Genomic DNA, 20,428 nt, shown 5'->3' on the forward strand with positions numbered 1-20,428 from the left:
TTTTAAAGTCAGTTCTAAATTGGAAATTTCCTTACTACTTATTTTGAAATATTCCTGGCAGATGAATCAAACACAGCATATCCCCAATTCAACCAAAGACTTTGATTGGCACAGTCTCTAATAAATGTTTGGTGATAACAGCCTGAGAAGGGTTTATGGTGTGGTACCTTGCAGGATTTGGAGAGCAGGGGTAGTAATATTTGGAATGAGTAATGATAAGTATATCATAGATATTATGGGGAAAGACAAAGTACTGGAAAAGAGAAAGTAAGAAAGGGAGAAAGGCAGAGAACCTGATTAGAAAATTGTTTCTGCTTCTTGGAAACCCTTGTCATGGAGCTGTGTCAGTTACTGACAGAAGGGCCAGCCAAGAAAGCCAAAAGGAAAAAGGCTTTTGTCTTGTGATCACTGCCCTCTATCATGTCCAGTTATTTTCTCCTCACACTGGAAGATGGTCCTTCTTCATGTTCTTCTTGTCATTAAAAAGACAGTCACACAAACCCTTGGAAATAGCCATTTCCCTGAACGAACAATATTTTGAGGCAGATGAACAGGAAAAAAAAAAAAAAAACAGATGATGTCATTCAGTATGTTACCTGACTGACTTTTCACAGAACAGGCATTCTAAAAAAGAATTAACTGGAAAAATTCATGAACTTATATACAAACTTAAAGTTTAATTCACTATGTCCCTTCAAGAGAAAAAAGTTTTGTGTTGCAACTTGAGCAATTACACCCTATGACAGCTACTGAAATGCCAGCTGGAGCTCAGGAGTAAGTGGAAAGTCCTTCCCTCTCACACTCAGGCTGCAAATCAATCTTACTTCTTGTACTCTTCCAGTGAAAAACTGTGTAAGAGGCAGGATCCGCACAACTTGAGATTACAGAAACAACTTGAGATTCTATAACAGGTTGAACTATGAACTCTGATAGGTATGTGAGAAGAGGGGTTTAGAAGTTCTAGTCACCTGTACCTGTTTTATCTCCTAATTTAGTTGTACAGTCTTCTCAAACTTTTCTACCCAAGTGCCAATAATGGTGGGAATGGAATAGAGAAGATACACAATAAAAATGATAGGACTTTGAATTCTCATGTTTTTTTCTTAAAACGTAAGAATAAGATTTATCTATTAAATAAGATTCATGTTTATTTGTGTTCTTCTGCATCATATATCACTTTGCTTTCAACTCAAGTTTTTACTCCAAATCAACAATTAACTTCAAGAAAATGTATCACATATACTTTGTGACTCTACAGTATCCTGGGTACACATCTATACACCTCAGCATTAAAGGACTTAGATTAGTTTGAAGAGCTTGTGTTTTGTTTTGTTTTGTTTTGTTTCTATTCAACCCCTGTGCAACTAGTGGGCACTATGTATTCTTTCTCTGATGCTTTCACCAAAACTAACTTCCTTAGTATGTTAAAGATTTATCATGAGAATTCAAAATTGATTTTTCAAAATCCAATCTTGGCTTTTTACCTAAATATTGATTTAAGCCAGTTATATTCTTTCTATTCTGTGATCGAAGTCGGGAACGCATCTTTGCCGTGTGCATTTCCTCTCGATGCTGCTTTTGGTGGCTCTGAATAGAAAATCTTTTCTCAGGCTTAGAAAATCTGCTGGCATCTGTGTCCTGGATAAGAATCACTGTATTCCCAGGAGAAAGAATTTGGGAACTTGTCTTATGATGACTCTCCATGGCTGATCAGATGGAATATATGGAATTAAATGTAAGATAAAGTATGGATAGAACACAAAAAGCAGGCCCTGATACCCTGATCAAATAACTCCCTCAGTTCTCTGTTCTGCAAATAAGTCTCTGAAGCCAGAAGGTGCCAGCTTCAACTTTGGAAGACGTTCTCCACCTTCATGCTCAGCTTTCATCTTATTTCCTTCTGGAAACTAATGCAAAAGAAAAAGTTTTCTAGAGATATGCTATATTTTTTTAAGAAGCCAGACACAGATGACTACATGTTATATGATTCCATTTATACAAAATGCCCAGAAAAGGCAGGTTTATAGAGACAAAAGCAGACCAACAGCTGTCTAGGAGTATGGGCAGGAGAAGGGATTAACTGCAAAAGGACATAAGAGAAATCTGGGGAGTGTTGGAAATGTTCTAAAATGTGAAGATGGTGATATCTGGACAACCCTAGAAATTTAATAAAAATCACTGAACTGTAGGCTTACAATGGATGAACTCTGTGGTATGGACATTATATATCAATAAAGCTGCTTAAAGAAAGAGAAAATGCCAGTCTTCGGAGAAAAAGGATGTTTCAATTAGACTTGTAATGATCTAAATATCATGAGAAATTTCTGGCTAATTAGAAATATTTAAACACAGCAATATAGGACATTGCTTAAATTAACTGAAAGTGATGCCAGGACAAGCAGAAAGCACTGTACTTTAGGAAGTTGTTGTTTATATCAATTTTTTACATTTCTTTTTGTTGTTGCTGTTCATTTATATGGAACATTTGCCACCCAGAAGTGGATTTGGGCTTCATTAGTTTGTCATCCTGATAATATATCTCCCAAGAAAGAAGGTTAAACCAGCTAACACCTTTAAAATTTTTAGAAGGATGGGACAAACAAGTAAATGAAATGTAAGAGGCTATCTCCTTTTCTGAGTTTGTTCCTACAGAAAGACCCTAGCAAGGAAAGCAGCAAAAAATCAGGAGATAATACTGCGAATCATGTGTGTTAGATGCTCAATCAATCCAGTTTTGTCTTCCTGGTCCACAGGAAGACTGTTATTTCCCAGTTTCCTCTGAGTTTAAGATGGAACCATGTCTGACAAAATATAAGTGGAAGCGATGTATGGCATTTTCAGGCAAGGCAATAAAACATATTGCATAACTATCCAAGCTCGCTCTCTCTTCCCTATGGATAGAACGAGAGGTGAAAAACTCCAAGGTTGTTGAACCCAACTCATGGAAGAATCTTAGTTGCCTGAATTACTTCTTTGAAGAGAGCTGACCAGGAGCGCTGCTCAACTGGCATTGGACTTTGCCCGAACAAGAAAGAAACCTTTTTTGTTGAGCCATTGAAATGCTGGGATTGTCTGTTGTAGCTTATCACCCTAACCAATTATCCTAGTTGCTTAATTGTTATTTAATTGCCTTAACTAATATGACACACTATAGAGCTCAAAGTATATTTCTTCCTTTCTTCCTTTTATCACCTAGTTCTACTCTTTCCCTCATGCCCATCTTTCCTCTTTCTCCTCCTATGGCCCTACTTCATGACTCCAGTTAATGTGCACTTCTGAGACAGAGGAAGAAATGCGTGAGTAGTATTCAGCCTGTTCCTCCTTAAGACCCTTCTTCAAGAGGTGGAATATTTGAATGGAATAAGGTAAAAATAATAGTCTGCCATTCTTTATTCAGAAGAGCTAGAATGTATCTCAAGTCTTTGGTTAAAATGTTACATTATTACCAAGAGCAATGCTTTGCCCACCCTCCTTAGGGGGAAACAAAAAAAAAAACCTACAGCGATAAATGCCAAGAAACAAATGTCAGAGTTGGCAGCCACCCTGTGGGTCATGAACTTTGCTTTCATTTTCTGAAGCTTTTGGTAGTGGAGAAGTGCATTCTGGTTGCTCTAATGCTTTTTGTCCACCCCTGAGAGTTATTTTCCCAAAACAACAAATTACCATTTCAATTCATTTTCAAAGTCATTATCCAGGTACCCTTTCCTCCTTTTCCGCATATAGAACAAATGCAAGGAAAGAAGAGAGGACCTGCCGCAATTCCGAAACCACACCCTGGGCCACACTCAGCCCAAACCATCACCCCAGCCCTTCAGCTTGTAAACCCCAGTTCCCCCCAACTCCACTGTCAAAAAATAAAATAATTCAAATAAAAAACAGCTCATAAAACAGTAAACAAAATAAAGTCAGTTTTCTTTTTTTTTTTAAAGAACAAAATGAAACTTGAGGGAAAACTTACTGGAGTTACAGTTTATCCTGATACAGTCTAGATGGGGAAAAATAAATGAAAGATGAAATTGCATCCTTCAAGGTAACAGCTGCAGACATCCAAAAACAATCAGTCCACCCTTCCGGGGACAGACACACGCAAGAAATGTGGCCATTTTATATATATATATACAGTATGCACAAGTTTAAGGGTGGGTGTATATGTACAGTATATTGTTTAGTAAAGTTGGATACATATATATATACACACACACACATATATATATACACGTATGTATAGAGATATATACTGGTATACATATATATCCACAATAGACACCGAGTAGGCTTTTTTTTTCTTTCAAAAATCCTATTCACTTATATAAAGTATTTCAAAACTGGACTTTGAAATATTAATTTTGTTAAACTTGGAAAATACTGCAAAAATTTCCCCACCAAATGTAGGTTTTAGTTTGTTTCTCTCTACAACTGGTTTTTCTTAAAATTTATCTTTAATAGTACCATCAAGACAATTTTTGTTTTAGTATTTCAAAGATATATCACCGGTCTGACATATCGTATCATTTTAACAAATCTGTCCATGAAGTTTCCCAGTGCAGTATTTAACCCTTTCTCTTTTTCTAAAACCAAACTCCCTCCACCCTCTCTCCTCAGGTCAGGCCCCAAATGCTATAGAAATTTATGCAGGCAGATTTGCCGTTACCCTCAGAGGTAAGGAAAGGGTTAACACCACCTGGTCATTTTCTGTCATAAAATGGCCACTTGCAAACAGCTAACCGCACAAACACCCATCCCAGATTTTAGAGAGGCGGGCTCGGGTGCTGGCTAAAAGGAGTTGTATGATATTATCATAATTGATTGGGGTCTCTGCTGTAGTTTCAAAGGCCCCCAGACCAACCCCCTCATGAAGCCCATCTCCGTCTTCCTGCCTGAATGCTCAGACTGAATCAAGCGCCCACAGCATTTGAGGAGAAGGCGAGACAGGCACATGGGGAGGAGGTCTTGGGCACCTTTGACATCCTACCTATTTCCCTCTGTGATCCTGCATCTTGAAGAAAGAAAATTCTTTTTTTTTAATGGGAAAGAGAGGGAATAAAGGGTGGCTAATTTTCTTGTGCTGGTCACCAGACAAGGTATTTTGTGTCAGAGATCAGAGTATCTATCCTTTTATTAATATCTGTTTGGAGTCAGGGACACACAGCATAAAAGGTATAGAGCAGAGTCAATGGGTGTTAGTAGGGGTTGGGAAGAATGGTCAGAGAAATGTCTCAGGTTAACTGTTACCAGGCTTCCCAGTTGATCCTAAGTTTGGTTTTCAATTGTGGGAATTCCTATAAGAATTTGTTTAAAGCCAGACATTAAAAGGTAGAAGTAAAATGATAAAGAAAGGAGAAAATTACAGGAAAAAAATACAGTTAGAAACTGTGCTTTTCTTCTAGCTAAGGTTAACCCAATAGTTTTGGAGGACTTGTGGAAGATAATGCCACGATTTGAATTTCCTGAAGTAAACCATTTTAAGCACGTGAGAAAGAAACCAGTGGCAAATGACAGGGCAGAATGAAACTACGTGAATCCAGATAGGAGCAATTTATAACACCCAAGCGTTCTGAGGAAGGGGGCAGGAAGCTTATTTGTTCCCCAGAAGAACATCTCTTGAGAAAAATCTGGGTTTGGTTTCGTGCGGTTAGGTTTGTCATGTGTCGTCAACCGCAACAGAAAAGTGGGAGCAAACAGCCCTGGAGCAACTGGTACGATCACCGGACAGAGGAGGCCATGCCCCTGGTGAGGACTGGGGAAGGGGAGGGCAGGGAGGGAGGAAGAAGTGGGGCCTCAGCTGCCGGTTCGCCTACCATCACCCGAGGCTGGAGAAATGCTGGAGAAATGCCCCTCACTGATGGATTCAAGAAAGAGGGGAAGCAGAAGTATGGGCATGCTTCAGAGAAGGAAGGGGAAAGAGTGAGCCTAAAGCAACAACCCCAAGAACTTTAAACAAGAAGTGGTTTTCTGCTTTGGTTTCTGTGCTGCTGAGGATTTATTCTTAGTCAAGGACCTGGTCTAGGCAGAGGTGCTGGGTTGGGCTTGTCCTTCTGGGTTCACTCAAGTGATTCCATGAACTGAATGGTGTCTTTAAAACAATGTGAGGACTTGCAGCTTTCAAGACAGCAGACAATTGGGTATGTTAAGTCAAGAAGTGAAAAATTATTTTGCTACTTTACTTGAAGAATAAGTTTGAGGAGAAAAATCTACCCCAGTTCCTTGTTCACAGGGTCTGAGAGGGTGGTCTTGATAGTGATGATTTTTTTTTTTTTTTTTTTTTTTTGCGGTACGCAGGCCTCTCACTGTTGTGGCCTCTCCCGTTGCGGAGCACAGGCTCCAGGCGCACAGGCTCAGCGGCCATGGCTCACGGGCCCAGCCGCTCCGCAGCATGTGGGATCCTCCCAGACCAGGGCACGAACCCGTGTCCCCTGCACTGGCAGGCGGACTCTCAACCACTGCACCACCAGGGAAGCCCGATGTATTGTTTTTTAATGAAAAAATGAATCAGAAGAACTGACCTGGGAGGGCAATTTCCTTTAGATCTCCAGTAGCAGCCGAAGTCCTCTCTCTGCCTGAGCCTTGGCATGGTATTTGAGGGATGTGGGTATGTGTGTGTGTGCTGTTCATTCTGCTTCAGTTGTTTCATTTAATTTTAGTAAATAAGGGGAAATTATTATTTTCTATATTGGTGAGCTTCAGGTTGAGCACGGAAGAGGTGAATGTTTCTAGGTGTTTTATGTCTTCAGTGATGCATACAGTAAACAGTAGTCTGCAAGTCCATGTTTCCAGAGAGAGAACATCTGGAGAATCTGAATGCAATTAACCAAGCTGCATGGCACTGCCTACAAGCCTCCACCACTGAAGAAAGGCTGCCTGCCTTCTGCTGAGGATTCTTACAGGCCCGTGAATGAGGCTGTACCAATACTGATTGACTTTTCTGCTGTATGGCTCAATTCAAACCAAGCACTAAGAAAAAGATGCCTTCCATGCATGTTTAAAAGGTGACCATCATGAAAGCAGTTAGAAGTCATTAAGTCTGTCACATCACTGATCCACTGTATTGATCTGTGGAGGTAACGGATAACCCATGATGACTGAGTAGTTTAGAAACATGGGTAGTCCCACCTCTGTGACCTACTTTCTTTGTTTCACATCTATCAAGCAATCATAAAAACACTATTGACTTATCTCAGAAAGTTACTGTGAGATTAAAATAACGTTTTCAAAATATTTAAAAATACTATAATAGTAAAAATTATTATTATATCTTTTAATACTAAGAGATAAAAATATGATTGGCCGATGGCCAACCTCAAAGCTTTTAAAAACGTGCTGTGTGTAGCTGGACATTGCTCATGGCTGCTGTTGCCACGGCTGGCTCTCTTCAGAAAGCAAGGCCCTTGGAAAAGCCTAGTCCCCTTGATATTTAAGAGACACGTTACATCAGAAAAATACAGACATTTATATCATGACCTTCTATGTGTGAACAATTTGAAATAAACTGGAATATCATTCGTGCCTGTGCTAGAAAAGAGACACAACTTAAATGGAGGGAGGGATCCTTTGAAATTAGTTTTGGGGATTGTGTACATAAATGCACACTCTGCTTGGAGATATTTTCTACTATAATGAAAAAAGGGTAATATGAATTCATGACACGGAGGAAAAAAGCATTTATGAAGGGCTATATTCTAGGGAGGGGGGTAGGAGAACCTTCAAACAAAGCATGAGTATGAACAGTTGTGCACACATGTACAAGGAATTTAAGTTCAGTTTTCTGTGTTAGGTTTGAAAGAAAGTAAATTCAAACCAGTAATTGTGGTGAACCATACCCTTCAGGGAAAAAAGAAGTGACCACTGTTTCTAGAGAAGCACAGTGCTCTTTCGCCTAAGATGCCTCAACTTAGGAGAGCTACACTGATCATGTGCAGAAAGGAGTCAGGAGGCAAAAGCAGAGTCTTTTAAAAAAGCACACCTTGGGGCTTCCCTGGTGGCACAGTGGTTGAGAGTCCGCCTGCCGATGCAGGGGACTCAGGTTCGTGCCCCGGTCCGGGAAGATCCCACATGCCGCGGAGCGGCTGGGCCCGTGAGCCAAGGCCACTGAACCTACGCGTCCGGAGCCTGTGCTCCGCAACAGGAGAAGCCACAGCAGTGAGAGGCCCGCGTACCGGAAACAACAACAACAATAACAAAAAAACACACGCCTCTCAGATTTTCGTGACAGTTTAAAATGCAAAAATAATGCTTCTAGGAATACACCTGGGATCTATGACTGTGTGTATGTGTGTGTGTGTGAGAGAGAGAGAGACAGAGAGGGAGAGAGAAGGAGAGAGAGAGAACCTGTTCATCTCTTTCTTCATCCCCTTTTATCTCCCTCCACCTCCATTTTTCCTTCTAAGATGTGAGACCTGTCATAGTTGGCCTTCTAATCTTACAAAACAACATCTAAAAAGGAAAAAAAAAAAAGTTGTCTGTTTAAAGGCAATGTGCATTTCCCCAGGACCCCACAGGGCTGAATATTCCTTATATCTCTGGCTCTCTCTTACCTTGAAATAGAGAGTTAAAAACTGACCCTATCTTCTTTTCTGTGAGCTAGTTAGGAGGTCACATTTGTTTTCATTTTAGTTGTGGGAGGGTTTTTTTTTTAATTTTTATTTCTTCTGTTGTTTTTCAGAGAACTTGACAGTAGGCTACTGGTGGTGGTTTCAGGTATGCACTCTGGTTGGTTGGTTTCAGGTGGGCAGGATGGTGTAGGGAGGGGAAGGTGAGGAGGACAGGGGAATGCCAGTCCCTGCAGGCTGCTCAGTACACTCTGTTCTCAAGGCTGTTTGCTATGCGGGCCGCAGGCTTTGGGCCTTTGAAGGGTTGAATACCATCTTTTGATTTACCATGGCTGATGGTGGGGAGGATTGGAAACTCAAGAACACCCACAAAGATCTAGCAAAAGAGAAAAACAAAACCCAAAATAACCAAACACACACATACGCAAACCAAAGAAAAACCAAGAGACACACTGACAACAGAAATCAAATATGCTTGGAAAAGAAAAAGGGCATAGTGTTGTAAAAGCTGCAACTTGGGGGGAAAAAAAAGAGACACACAACTAAACAAGCCACTGCTCAAAACAGTCTTCTGTGTCCTAGAGATTTTTAGGATTGTCGTATAGGCATTTTTCAAGAGTGACCAGTTGACCTGACGGCAGATAAGACTGGTATTGATTTCCCACCTTCCCACCAGGCCATCTAGGGTTGTGTATCGTCCTGCATCTGATACATTTGTCCATCATGTCTTCTCCATGCCTCTGACAAACCATTCCACTGACATCTTTATGAAGGAGTTGTGTATCTAAACATATCCTACATAGCCAAACAAATCAGAGGCTTAGAAAGTTTGAGCGCAGCTGTATCACAATCCTGTCAACACAGGGCACTGACTTTCTACTGAGTACAATCAGCAGAAATAGAGATTGCTTTTTTCCTTCCAAAAACCAAGAGGTCCTCACTCTCCATAGAAGATTGATTAGAATCCAGCCAAGAAGGTCAGCAGCCTGAGAGGATGTGAGGCCATAAAAGAGGGATTTCCAAAGTATCATTGTAGGTAATTACAGTAGAAGAACAGGTCCTCTCTCAGTCAAGCTACAAATTTGAAACTGTCATAATTTCTCAACGCTAAGGAAAAATGCATATGTGTTATATAAGAACAGAGTAACTGGTAACAGTGTGACTTAATAATTTTTATCAAAAGGGCCGTCTAGTGAGGGTAGGAATGTCAGGAAGGAAGAAGGACACATACCAAGAGCCACACCATCCTTCCATGTGTCAGAGACTCTAAACTGATAGAATTTTTCCCCGATGGGACAACAGAAGTAATGTGACTTGTGCTCCCCACTAGGAGAGAGTAAATATAAGGAGATACTAGTGTCATCAAGGCCACCAGAATTTCCCATGGGAACAGTCCTTGCGGAACTTCAAACAATGCATTTCTCATCCCACTCACATGGCTTCGTTCTCTCAAACACCACCCTCCCATTTTGCTTCCATCTCATGCCCTGTCCCTGTCCTCTGCTTTGACTGTTTTGAGTGGTGACCAAGGAGTTGGACTTAATGGGAATGTGCTTGATCAAAAGATGGACCAAAGTAGCGTGTTTTACACAAAGCTAAACGATTCAAAAAACCAAGAAAGGAAACTTAGAAAACAAATCTTCTAGTAAAGAAACCACCACTGTCAGAAACCAGAAATTGACATCAAAACCTCATGCAGAAACAAGAAGGTGTTTGTTGCTGTTGGGATTTATCCTTGGCCTATTAAACAAGAGGTGAGCAGCTTAATTTCAAGAAACAAACAAAGAATTCAGTCAAACCAATGAAAATCAGAAAAGAAAGGGAAGACAAGCCCAAACAGAGTGGCAGAGGGTACTTCATACGATACCTAAGTTAACCATGAGCTTCACGCGCCCCCCATCCAGCTCCAAGCGCAGGGTGTCGGCAGAGTCCCTGGAGGTAGTGGCCACCAGCAGCCCATAAGCTCGCTGGGACATGAAGCGGAAGGACACGTCCTCTGCCTCGGTGTGCATGACCATGGGCATGATGATCTTCATGTACATGCTGCCGTCGTAGCTCAGGATGGACGCCTCTGCAGAGAAGAAAGAGGGTACGGTCAGGATGAAGGATGCCAGAGTCTGCCTTTGCTTCCAGGGTAAGCAGAGTAGAAGGAGAGGGCACCAAATTAGTAGACAGGTGGCTTGTGCTTGCTAGACCTCCACTGCCGCTTTTAAGCTGTATGCAGACCCCTTAAACTCTGAGGTTCTATTTCCTCATTTGTAAAAGGCATCTGATGGCACTGGTCCCTGCCCTACCATGCTCACTGACTTGTCAATGGTACCACATGAAATAATGGATGTGAAGGCACTCTGCAAAAGTGAAAATGCCCTCACAAATGGTAGTAATTCTGTATGCTGTAGACACGACAAAGCAAAACAAGACACTAAACAAAACTTGAGTCCTGTAAATATTTCATGAAGAACAGGAGGGAAGCAGCAGTTTATAATCACCACAGCAAACAAATACATACTTGCCAGAGTGCTGCTAGAAAAAGAAAAGAGCAGCAGCACAGCCAGGCCTCGTAGAAGTTTGCTTGGCCCGTTCAAAGAAGATTGATGGAGCCAGGGCCAGAACAACAACAACACAAAAGCTAAGCACACCTTCAGGAACCAGACATTTTACTTTTATTCAAATAGCACTTTTATAGGAAAGGAAGAAGCTCACTTTTATTTGAAACCTTCTCTAGTCCAAACACTTTGGTTATGAGCCCTCCACCCCCTCCAATATGTTATCTCATTTAATGCCACAACGTGGGTCTACCATTCCTACTTTTGAACAGAAAACCAAGGGTCTTAGGGGGAGTAGGTTATCATCCCTAAGTCACACAGTCTGGACTTTTTTTTTTTTTTTTTTTTGCGGTACGCGGGCCTTTCACTGCTGTGGCCTCTCCCGTTGCAGAGCACAGGCTCCAGACGAGCAGGCTCAGCGGCCATGGCTCACGGGCCCAGCCACTCCGCGGCATGTGGGATCTTCCCGGACCGGGGCACGAACCCGTGTCCCCTGCATCGGCAGGTGGACTCTCAACCACTGCGCCACCAGGGAAGCCCCACAGTCTGGACTTTAACCCGGTATATCCAATACCAAGTCCAGGGCCTGTTCTGTAGCACCATGTGGCTCAAAACGTGAATTTGTTTAATCATTTGTTTCGCAAATATTTTAGAGAACACAGGAAGAGAATATCACTCACATTCCTAGGAAGCCAACTGCCACTGAACTCAGCACCTGGCACTGAAAAGGTACTTACTAAATATTTGCTACATTCCAATATGCACTATGGAGGGTACAAAGGTGAAGCAGACAACATCCCCTATCCTGAAGGGAGACTAAGCACACACAAATAACTACTAGAATATAAACATGGCTAAATGACCCAGCAAAGATATATTGATAAAGCCAGGAGCATCCAGAAGAGAGAGGCTATAGCATGCAGGTGAGTAGAATTGATGTGGTAAAGTCTGAAGCTGGTCTTGATAGATGGGTGGGGTTTTTAATGAAAGAAGTGATGGCATCAGATTTCACAGGTAGATAAAACAGTATCTCTATACACAAAAAGGAAAGAAGAGGGGTATGCTCAGATAATAACAAACTTCAATTTAACAGAAGCGTCAAGCATATTTTAAGAATAATTATACAAAGGTGTTTTCAGATTAGAATAAAATCAATGGACTGTGGTAGATACTGGGAAGTAAATGAATAGTTTTAGATTATCAGGTACCACAATATGCTCATTTGTGACTATATACCAGGCACTCTTCTAGGTGTTGAGGACATGACAGTGAACAAAAGAAACAAACATCTTCTGTCCTCATGCATAAAAGGCATAGGAGCACGGAGAGACAAGGCAGACCACGTGGAAAGTTCTCAAAATAGTACGTCATCATCATACACCCAACCTTATTTACACAACACACAAAAGGTCCATGAAAAAAACATAAATACACCTGTCATTCCTGGGAATCAACCTTCACCTGGGTAAAATCCATGACATGCTCATAGCTGTATATTATAATGTGCAAACTCTAAGAGGATCACAAACAAAGGTGTGACAGTTACAGACACCATCAAAATGAAAAACATATTTTGAAGATCTCTTCTTAGATGAGAAGCATTATCTAAATGTAACACATGCTCAAGATGTAAAAGAAACGTTTATCTCCTGAAAAAGCAGAATCAAAAGTTCAATAACAATAGCTAAAATTTATTGAGCACTTACTATTTGCCTGGTGTTTTTTAGGATTTTACATGCATTAAGATGGCACTTAATCCTCACAAGTACTTCGTGAAGAAGACAATATTATTATATTTTATAGATACCAGGTCACACATCCAAGAAGTGGCAGAGCTGGAAGTTAAATGTAGGCAGTCCGATTCTCATGGCTGTATACATAATGATTCTGCCAAATTGTGAGAGAGTTATACTAGGAGCACACCCATGTTTCTTAGCACATAAAGTACATCTACAATGCTTCATGGCAGACTGTGGTGTTCTTGTGTGTGTGTGTGAGTGCATGCACATACATGCACACGTGTGCACATATATATACATATATGCCATTATTTAAAGTTGTATTAACATATACAATTATATAGAGATGATATGTATTTCTAAATAATATATTGTTATATATTACTAGGCACAATGCTGTGTGTTTGTGTAATTATGAACACCATTAATTACTACTATGTACCTTCTCCTATAGACACCCACACAAAAATACACTCCTTTTTAAAAGATGTTAGGGTATTCAGTGAGCCATGAGATGGTTGTTTTGATGCATTCAACTTAAATAATTCCAAAACTAATGGCCACTTTTATCTCTCTGGACATGTATAGTGGCAGAATATATGCATAAATGAATGTATCTTTATGTCAATATTGGTAGTGTCAGAGAACAAATATCAGGTGCATATGTAGTTAAACATCTAATGGTACAAAATAAAGTATGTATCTCAATGTATACCTTTGTGTGTATCTTGGTGAGTATGTTCTACTATTAACATGGTATTTTTAAGGGGAGGGTGATGAAGCAAAAACTTAATATAGGAATCAGCTGAAACAAAATTTGTTTCAGAATTCATATTAATTTGCTTATAAGATTTCAAACACAAGGGCTACCATGAATGGAATACTATTCAATGGAAAATAAGTCTAAATAAGGAAAGTTATTTGATCTAAAAACTATCAGATTATTGAGTGTTGAAAGACCACATCATGAAATGCTGACATAATAGTACTTACACAGTTCTCCTTTTTTAAATTAATTAATTAATTTATTTATTTATTTATTGGCTGCATTGGGTTTTCGTTGCTGCGTGCGGGCTTTCTCTAGTTGAGGCAAGCAGGGGGCTACTCTTCGTTGTGGCACACGGGCTTCTCATTGCCATGGCTTCTCTTATTGTGAAGCACGGGCTTTAGGTGCGTGGGCTTCAGTAGTTGTGGCACATGGGCTCAGTAGTTGTGGCTCACAGGCTCTAGAGTGCAGGCTCAGTAGTTGTGGTGCACGAGCTTAGCTGCTCCACAGCATGTGGGATCTTCCCGGACCAGGGCTCCAACCCATGTCCCCTGCACTGGCAGGCTAATTCTTAACCCCTGCGCCACCAGGGAAGTCCCCAGTTCTCCTATTTTGTTCCTCTTTTCCTCCTTTCCTACTTCCTTTTGTCTTAAGTGAATATTTCCTAGCATATTATTTTAATTCCTTTGATGGTTCTTAACTAAATAGCCAAGTAACTAAGAGCTACTTTCTTAGTGGTTGGTCTAGGGCTTACAACATACATCTTAATTTATCAGAATCTACTTCATATTTATACTAACTTAATTCCAGTAAGATACAGAAACTTTACTCTTACATAGCTTTCTTCCGGTCCTCCTTTTTGTGTTATTATTGTTATTCATATAATGTCTATATATGTTTCAAACTCAAAAATACATTGTTATAATTATTGCTTTATAAAAACTTCTTCTTATGAAGTGAAGAAAGGAGAGCTCAGATATATTTATAGAGTTTTTTTTTAAATAAGCTTATTATTTACCATGTCTGTCTCTCTTCATTTCTTTTTGTGGATTAGCAGTACCATCTGGTGTCATTCCCTTTTTTCAATGTAGCTTCATTCATTTTTTATTATCAAATATATTACAACTCTATGTTATAGGCCCAACAATACAATTTTATAGATTGTTTTATGTAATTGCTTTTTAAATCAGTTAAAAGAAGAAAGAAAAAGAAATGTGTGATTATACTCTTTTATCATTACCTACATAATTACCCTTATTGGAGCTCTTTGTTTTTTCATGTAGATTCAAATTACTGTCTGCAGTCACTTCCTGAACTTCTTTTAGTAGTTCTTATAAGGCAGGTATATTAGCAATGAATTCTGTTTTTTTGTTTACCTGGATACATCTTTGTTTCCCTTTCACTTTTGAAGATGCTTTTGTTGGCTATAGGATTCTTGGCCTACATTGTGAAGAGACATCAGCTGTTTATCTTATTGTGGGCCTTTGTATATGATAAGCCACTTTTCTCTTGCTGCTTTCAAGATTTTCTCTTTGACTTTCAACATTTCTATTATAATAAGTCTGGATGTGAATGAATTCCTTTGTACTGATCCTACTTAGAGCTCACTGATGTGTAAATTAGTGTTTTTACTCAAATTTAGGAAATCTTCAATCATTAATTCTTTAAATATTTTTTCTGTCCTTTTCTCTCTCTCCTTTTTTCCAGGACTGCCATCATACATATGTTGGTACTCTTAATGATGTCCCATATTTCTCTGATGCTTTGTTTATCTTCATTCATTTTTCTTTCTTCTATTTAGACTGTATAATCTCTACTGATCTATCTTCAAGTTTGCAGATTCTTTCTTCTGCTAAGTCACATTTTCTGTTGAGCCCCTCTGGTGAATTTTTCATTTAGATTATTGTGCTTTCAAGCATTTTAGATAGATAGATAGATAGACAGACAGAGAGACAGGGATAGATAGGTAGGTACGTAGGTAGATAGGTAGATAGATAAATACTCCCCAAATGATAGAAATTTTGGAATTGAAAAGTTGAAAAATAGATATATAAATATATATAATTTTAATCTCTTTATTAACATTATCTATTTGATAAATCACTGTTATCTTATTTTGCTTTAATTCTTTAAGCACAGTTTCCCTTAATTCCCACAAATCCCTTTGAAAATATTTATAAGAGCTTTGGTGTAGTTGTCTGCTAAGTGCAACATCCGGGCAGTTTCTATTGCCTGTATGTACTCCTATGTATGGGTCACACTTTCCTTTTTTGTGTATGTTTCACAATTTTCTGTTGAAAACTGGACATTTTAGATAACAGATTGTAGCACGTCTGGATACTGCTCTCCCCTCCGTGACCACCACCAGGGCTACTTCTTTCTGTTTGTTCATTCATTTATTTGTTTAATGACTTGGCTGAACTAATTCTGTGACATATTTTCCAAGCAGTGTGAAGGCTCTGATGTCCTTGTTCAGATATTTTTCCATTTTTTATCTTTTAGCCTGTCTTCCTAGGTGTTGTTCCTAGGTTGGTATAAGCCACTTATCGCTCAACTATTATACCTAAGCCCCCTTGGTCAGTTAATTTTTACTCATTATCTGGTGGATTTGTGTGACTTGGAGACTGCTTTCACAGTTCAGTAAGCTTAAGACTTTGCCTCACGTTCAGCCAGGGACTAGTTCTTGGAAGTTGCCCCGCCTGTCACTCCTGAGTCGGTGCAGTCTTGGGAATATGCACAGTCCTCCAGCCCACCAAGGATAAGTGTGGTTTTCGCTTTAAGCCTGGTCTCCTAGGGGTATCCCCTGGCTAAAAGCAGCTTATCGTTCAGTCAGTTAAGAGGCTGTACCTTAAGCCCCTTGAGCCAATAGGCTCTTCCTCTTACTGATGGATGTATGTGTAGCTTGGTAATACTTTCAAATCTTCCCGATCTCCTCCTCTAATTAGCTCTGAGTGTATCCCAGCAAATGTGTACAACCATCTAGACCTCCATGGCTTTCTCTACCCCTGATTCTCTTTGCTAAACTTCTGACATTAGCAAACTTCTGGTATGCCATTTCACTCATTGCTACTAGTATCACAGATCTACCTGTCCCTTCAAAATTGATAGTGACCAAGATCACCATTATTTTCAAAAGTCCTTTACCCATGAACTTCTCTAATCCTTGTTCTAAACAGCCAGGCAGAGTTGTAGAGCTCTGCATCCTAATAACTTGCATCTACCCCAGAGCAGAACCTCTGTGCCACTACACAACCCAGCTGTGTGCAGAAACAGTGGCCCACTTCTCCCTGAGTGACATTCCCATTCTAAAAGTGGGCATGGGAGGAAGATGATAGGTCCTGGTCTTCTCAGCTTGCCCCTCCTAACATGAAACATGACTAAGCTGGGGCAGGGACAATTGGAGCCCCTATATTCTTGACATGCCAAACCTGGGATAGAGCTTCTGCTCTATGAATGGAGATTTAGTAGGAGAAGTGAGGCCTCTTCTTGGCTGTGCCTACCAGGAATATTGCTTCTGCAACATGGAACTGGGGAGAGTTGAGAGGCACCAGTAGCCTGACCATCTGAGGTGAAACTGTAGTCCTAGTGTAACTGGTTGGAGAGGGAGATCCTGTCTTCTTGGCCACAACCACCTGGAATGAAGCTTCCTGAATAAGGAGCAGGGTTGGGGTAGGAGAAGGGAGCAGGTTGTGGTTTAAATACCATAGCTCTCACTTCTCTTAGTGAGATTTAGTAGATCTCTTAAATAAATGTTTCTCCATTTGTTGTATGTCCTTAGAACAATTTTCAGAGATTTTAAATGGTTGTGTGTGTTTTAATAATTTTCACCAATTAAATGGTTGTTTCACTGGGGAGATCTGCTAATTTCCTCGTCCAGCCATTCTAGAGTTCCCTATTTTGATTATTACAAATGTCTTATATATCTTTTCCCATAAAATTCCTGGACTCCAGATTCAGGTGAGGTTCCCTGGCTGGTAACACTTTGCATTTGTTGTTGCACATCACTCCTGGAGAAATTAAGCACACGTTTTGTTCACCTCAACTGGAAGAGTACTCTTGGAGGCCTGGGCTTGTTTTCCTCCACACTTTGCCCCACATGCCTTTTCCCTTTGCTGATTTTACTCTGTAACTTTTGCTGTAATAAACCATGACCATGAATATAATATCTCGAGTCCTGTGAGTCCTTCTAGAGAAACATGCAAATTGAGAGTGGTTCTGGGGACCTCTGATACCCACATACAGTTGTCCTGAGTGTACTGGGGGACTGGTTCCAGGACCCCTTGCAGACAACAAAATCTTCGTATGCTCAATCCCTTATGTAAAATGGCACAGTATTTGCATATAACCTACAAATATCCTCCCATATACTTAAAATCATCTCTAGATACTTACAATACCTCATACAATATAAATGCTATGTAAGTAGTGTTAAATACAATGTAAATGCTCTGTAAATAGTTGCCAGTGTGGCAAATTCAAGTTTTGCTTTTTGGAAATTTCTGGAATTTAAAAAATATTTTTGATCTAAGGTTGGCTGAGTCCATGGCTGTGGAACCCAAGGATATTATCAACTGTATTCTTTGTTCTGCATTCATAATGCGTATGATCATTATGTGTTTGTTGTATATTCAAAGATGGTCACTATTCTCACCATGCCTTTTGTCATAGTTTCTCCATTTCTGAGTAATTTTATTTCATCATTTAAGTGCTTGGATTTTATGGTAACACCTTTTTTATTTTATTTTATTTTTTGTTGTTTTTTGTTTTAAACATACCCATCAGTTTCTTTTTTTTTTTAACATCTTTATTGGAGTATAATTGCTTTACATTGTTGTGTTAGCTGCTGCTGTATAACAAAGTGAATCAGCTATACGTATACATATATCCCCATATCCCCTCCCTCTTGCGTCTCCCTCCCACCTTCCCTATCCCACCCCTCTAGGTGGTCACAAAGTATATGGTAACACCTTTTTAAAAAGAACTCACTAGTACTATTATTACCAAAGTTTGTTCATGTTTGTGAAAGTCTATTTGTGCTCTTGATATTTGAATTACATTGTGGTTGTGTGTAATTCTTGAGTCTCCCTTCATTTCATGCAGAATTTTATACACTTCGATTTATTGTTCTTGAGATTGTATAATGCCAACATTTCCTCTCATAGGTGGTAAATGATGTAAATTTTGTATAAATGCCTAAAGAATATTATTTTATTCCTTGAAGCCCAATGACATAATCAATACACATCTCAGTGTTGAATACACTATATCTGATTTTCTTAGAACCCATCATGCTATTTTGAACTTTATGGAGTCAGTTCTTTATATTAAGAACAAATTTCTGGTTTGATGCCTTTAGGTAATCTCTTCGTTAAAGTACTCAGTTTTTCTGTTTCCGAGGCCCAATTATCTTGTCTGTCCTCCTATCTCTTAGTTTCTTTATGATGGATTTCAGCTCTTTGACTTCTCATCAGCATTCACTGTGAAGCATTTTCCTTCTATCAATACATCAATATTTAGCCGTGTATTATCTGCACCCCTGTGGTTACTAATTATTTCAAATAAGTTATGTGATCATATTTTGGCTCTCAGATATTCCATATACAGTCTCTCTTTTCCATTCACTCATTTGTTTTTACTTTTTCTTTGAATTCTTATACCATTAATTAAATTCTCTTAAAATATTCTACAGTGCAAATGAGCTACAAACTATACAGCTCATGGGAAAGTTTTCTGTCCTTTGGTTTGTTTTCTTCTAGATCAAAGTCCTTCAGTTTTCTAAGCTATACCTATGTTTTTTGAAATTGTATTTGCCTGATGTTTTCTATTTGCACTGTCATGTCATTGTCTTTCCTGCTCATACTCAGGTGGCTCTGTCCAGAGTTTCTAGTTGTTCATATAGTTTCAGTGACTTACTGGCTCCCAGAGTCATCTACAGTTTAATGGCTTCATATTTTTAGTTTTATGTACTTTTTTTTTTCCTGTAGGCTGAGAGACAGCAATGTGGAAGGAAATGGATGGGAGAAATGAAGAGCTCAGCCGAGACTGTGTGTAACCTTCATTTAGCTTTCAGAGCTGTGCTGTCATTTCTGAAGCTTTGTTAAATGTCCTCTACTCGAAGACAGCCCACCTGGTTGAAGAGTGTATCCCAAGGCCATCGTGGTGGGAATGATACATTAGAACTTCTGAGCCCTTTAGTCCTGCTGACATCTCTTTTGATCCTCAGTCCTGTTGTTTGTTTCTGTTACATGCATTTACCTCTTACAGACATTCCCATTATTCTTCACTCAGATAAGAACATCTACTCAATCTATTTATTTCCCCCTATAAAGGTATTTTAGGGATAATTCTCAATATTTTTTTATCAACTGGACAGTACTGTATCTGAGGAACACAGGCAGGGTTGGCAGCCTCATCACGTTTGACCATTCCTCTTAACTTGGCTTCAGAATCATTTATCTTGCTCCTATTTTTTGAGACTTACGACACTGAGTTGTGCCTCTTTCCTTACTTATGGCTGACAATTATTTGGCTGGTACACCCTTTTCTGTTTAACTTGAAAGAGAGTTTCTGGTAGGCAACTTTCCCCTACCATCTTTGTACTTCTTTTCATAATCAAATTATTGCATCTAACACCAAAGGAACAGATAGGAAATAATCAAAACTGAGGGTTCTTTAATGTTATTATAAGCATATGTTGTTTTAGATGTGATGAGGTCCTAATCAAGAAGATAAGTGAAAATTATACGGAAAATTGACTGTAGAAAGTAAATGGTACAGAGAAGTTCTTCTTGCCTACACAAACTTGGAAGTGATACCATTTACATTTCCTAC

General features: G+C 39.5%; 1 protein-coding gene across 5 annotated transcripts in view; it reads right to left on the minus strand.

Annotated features, from left to right (window-relative positions):
• The window catches only part of NRXN3 (neurexin 3), a 1,617,293-nt gene that overhangs the window by 1,028,606 nt on the left and 568,259 nt on the right, over positions 1–20,428 (minus strand). For all 5 annotated transcript variants that reach the window (XM_060166202.1, XM_060166193.1, XM_060166220.1 and 2 more), the window contains 2 exons: positions 10,414–10,617; positions 3,959–3,985 (listed from right to left, as the gene is read on the minus strand). In XM_060166202.1, the coding sequence (XP_060022185.1) occupies positions 3,959–3,985; positions 10,414–10,617 (231 nt within the window). The remainder of the gene's footprint in view (positions 1–3,958; positions 3,986–10,413; positions 10,618–20,428) is intronic.

The sequence above is a fragment of the Lagenorhynchus albirostris genome, chromosome 1 (genome assembly GCF_949774975.1).
Source record: "Lagenorhynchus albirostris chromosome 1, mLagAlb1.1, whole genome shotgun sequence".
NCBI classification, from domain to species: domain Eukaryota; kingdom Metazoa; phylum Chordata; class Mammalia; order Artiodactyla; family Delphinidae; genus Lagenorhynchus; species Lagenorhynchus albirostris.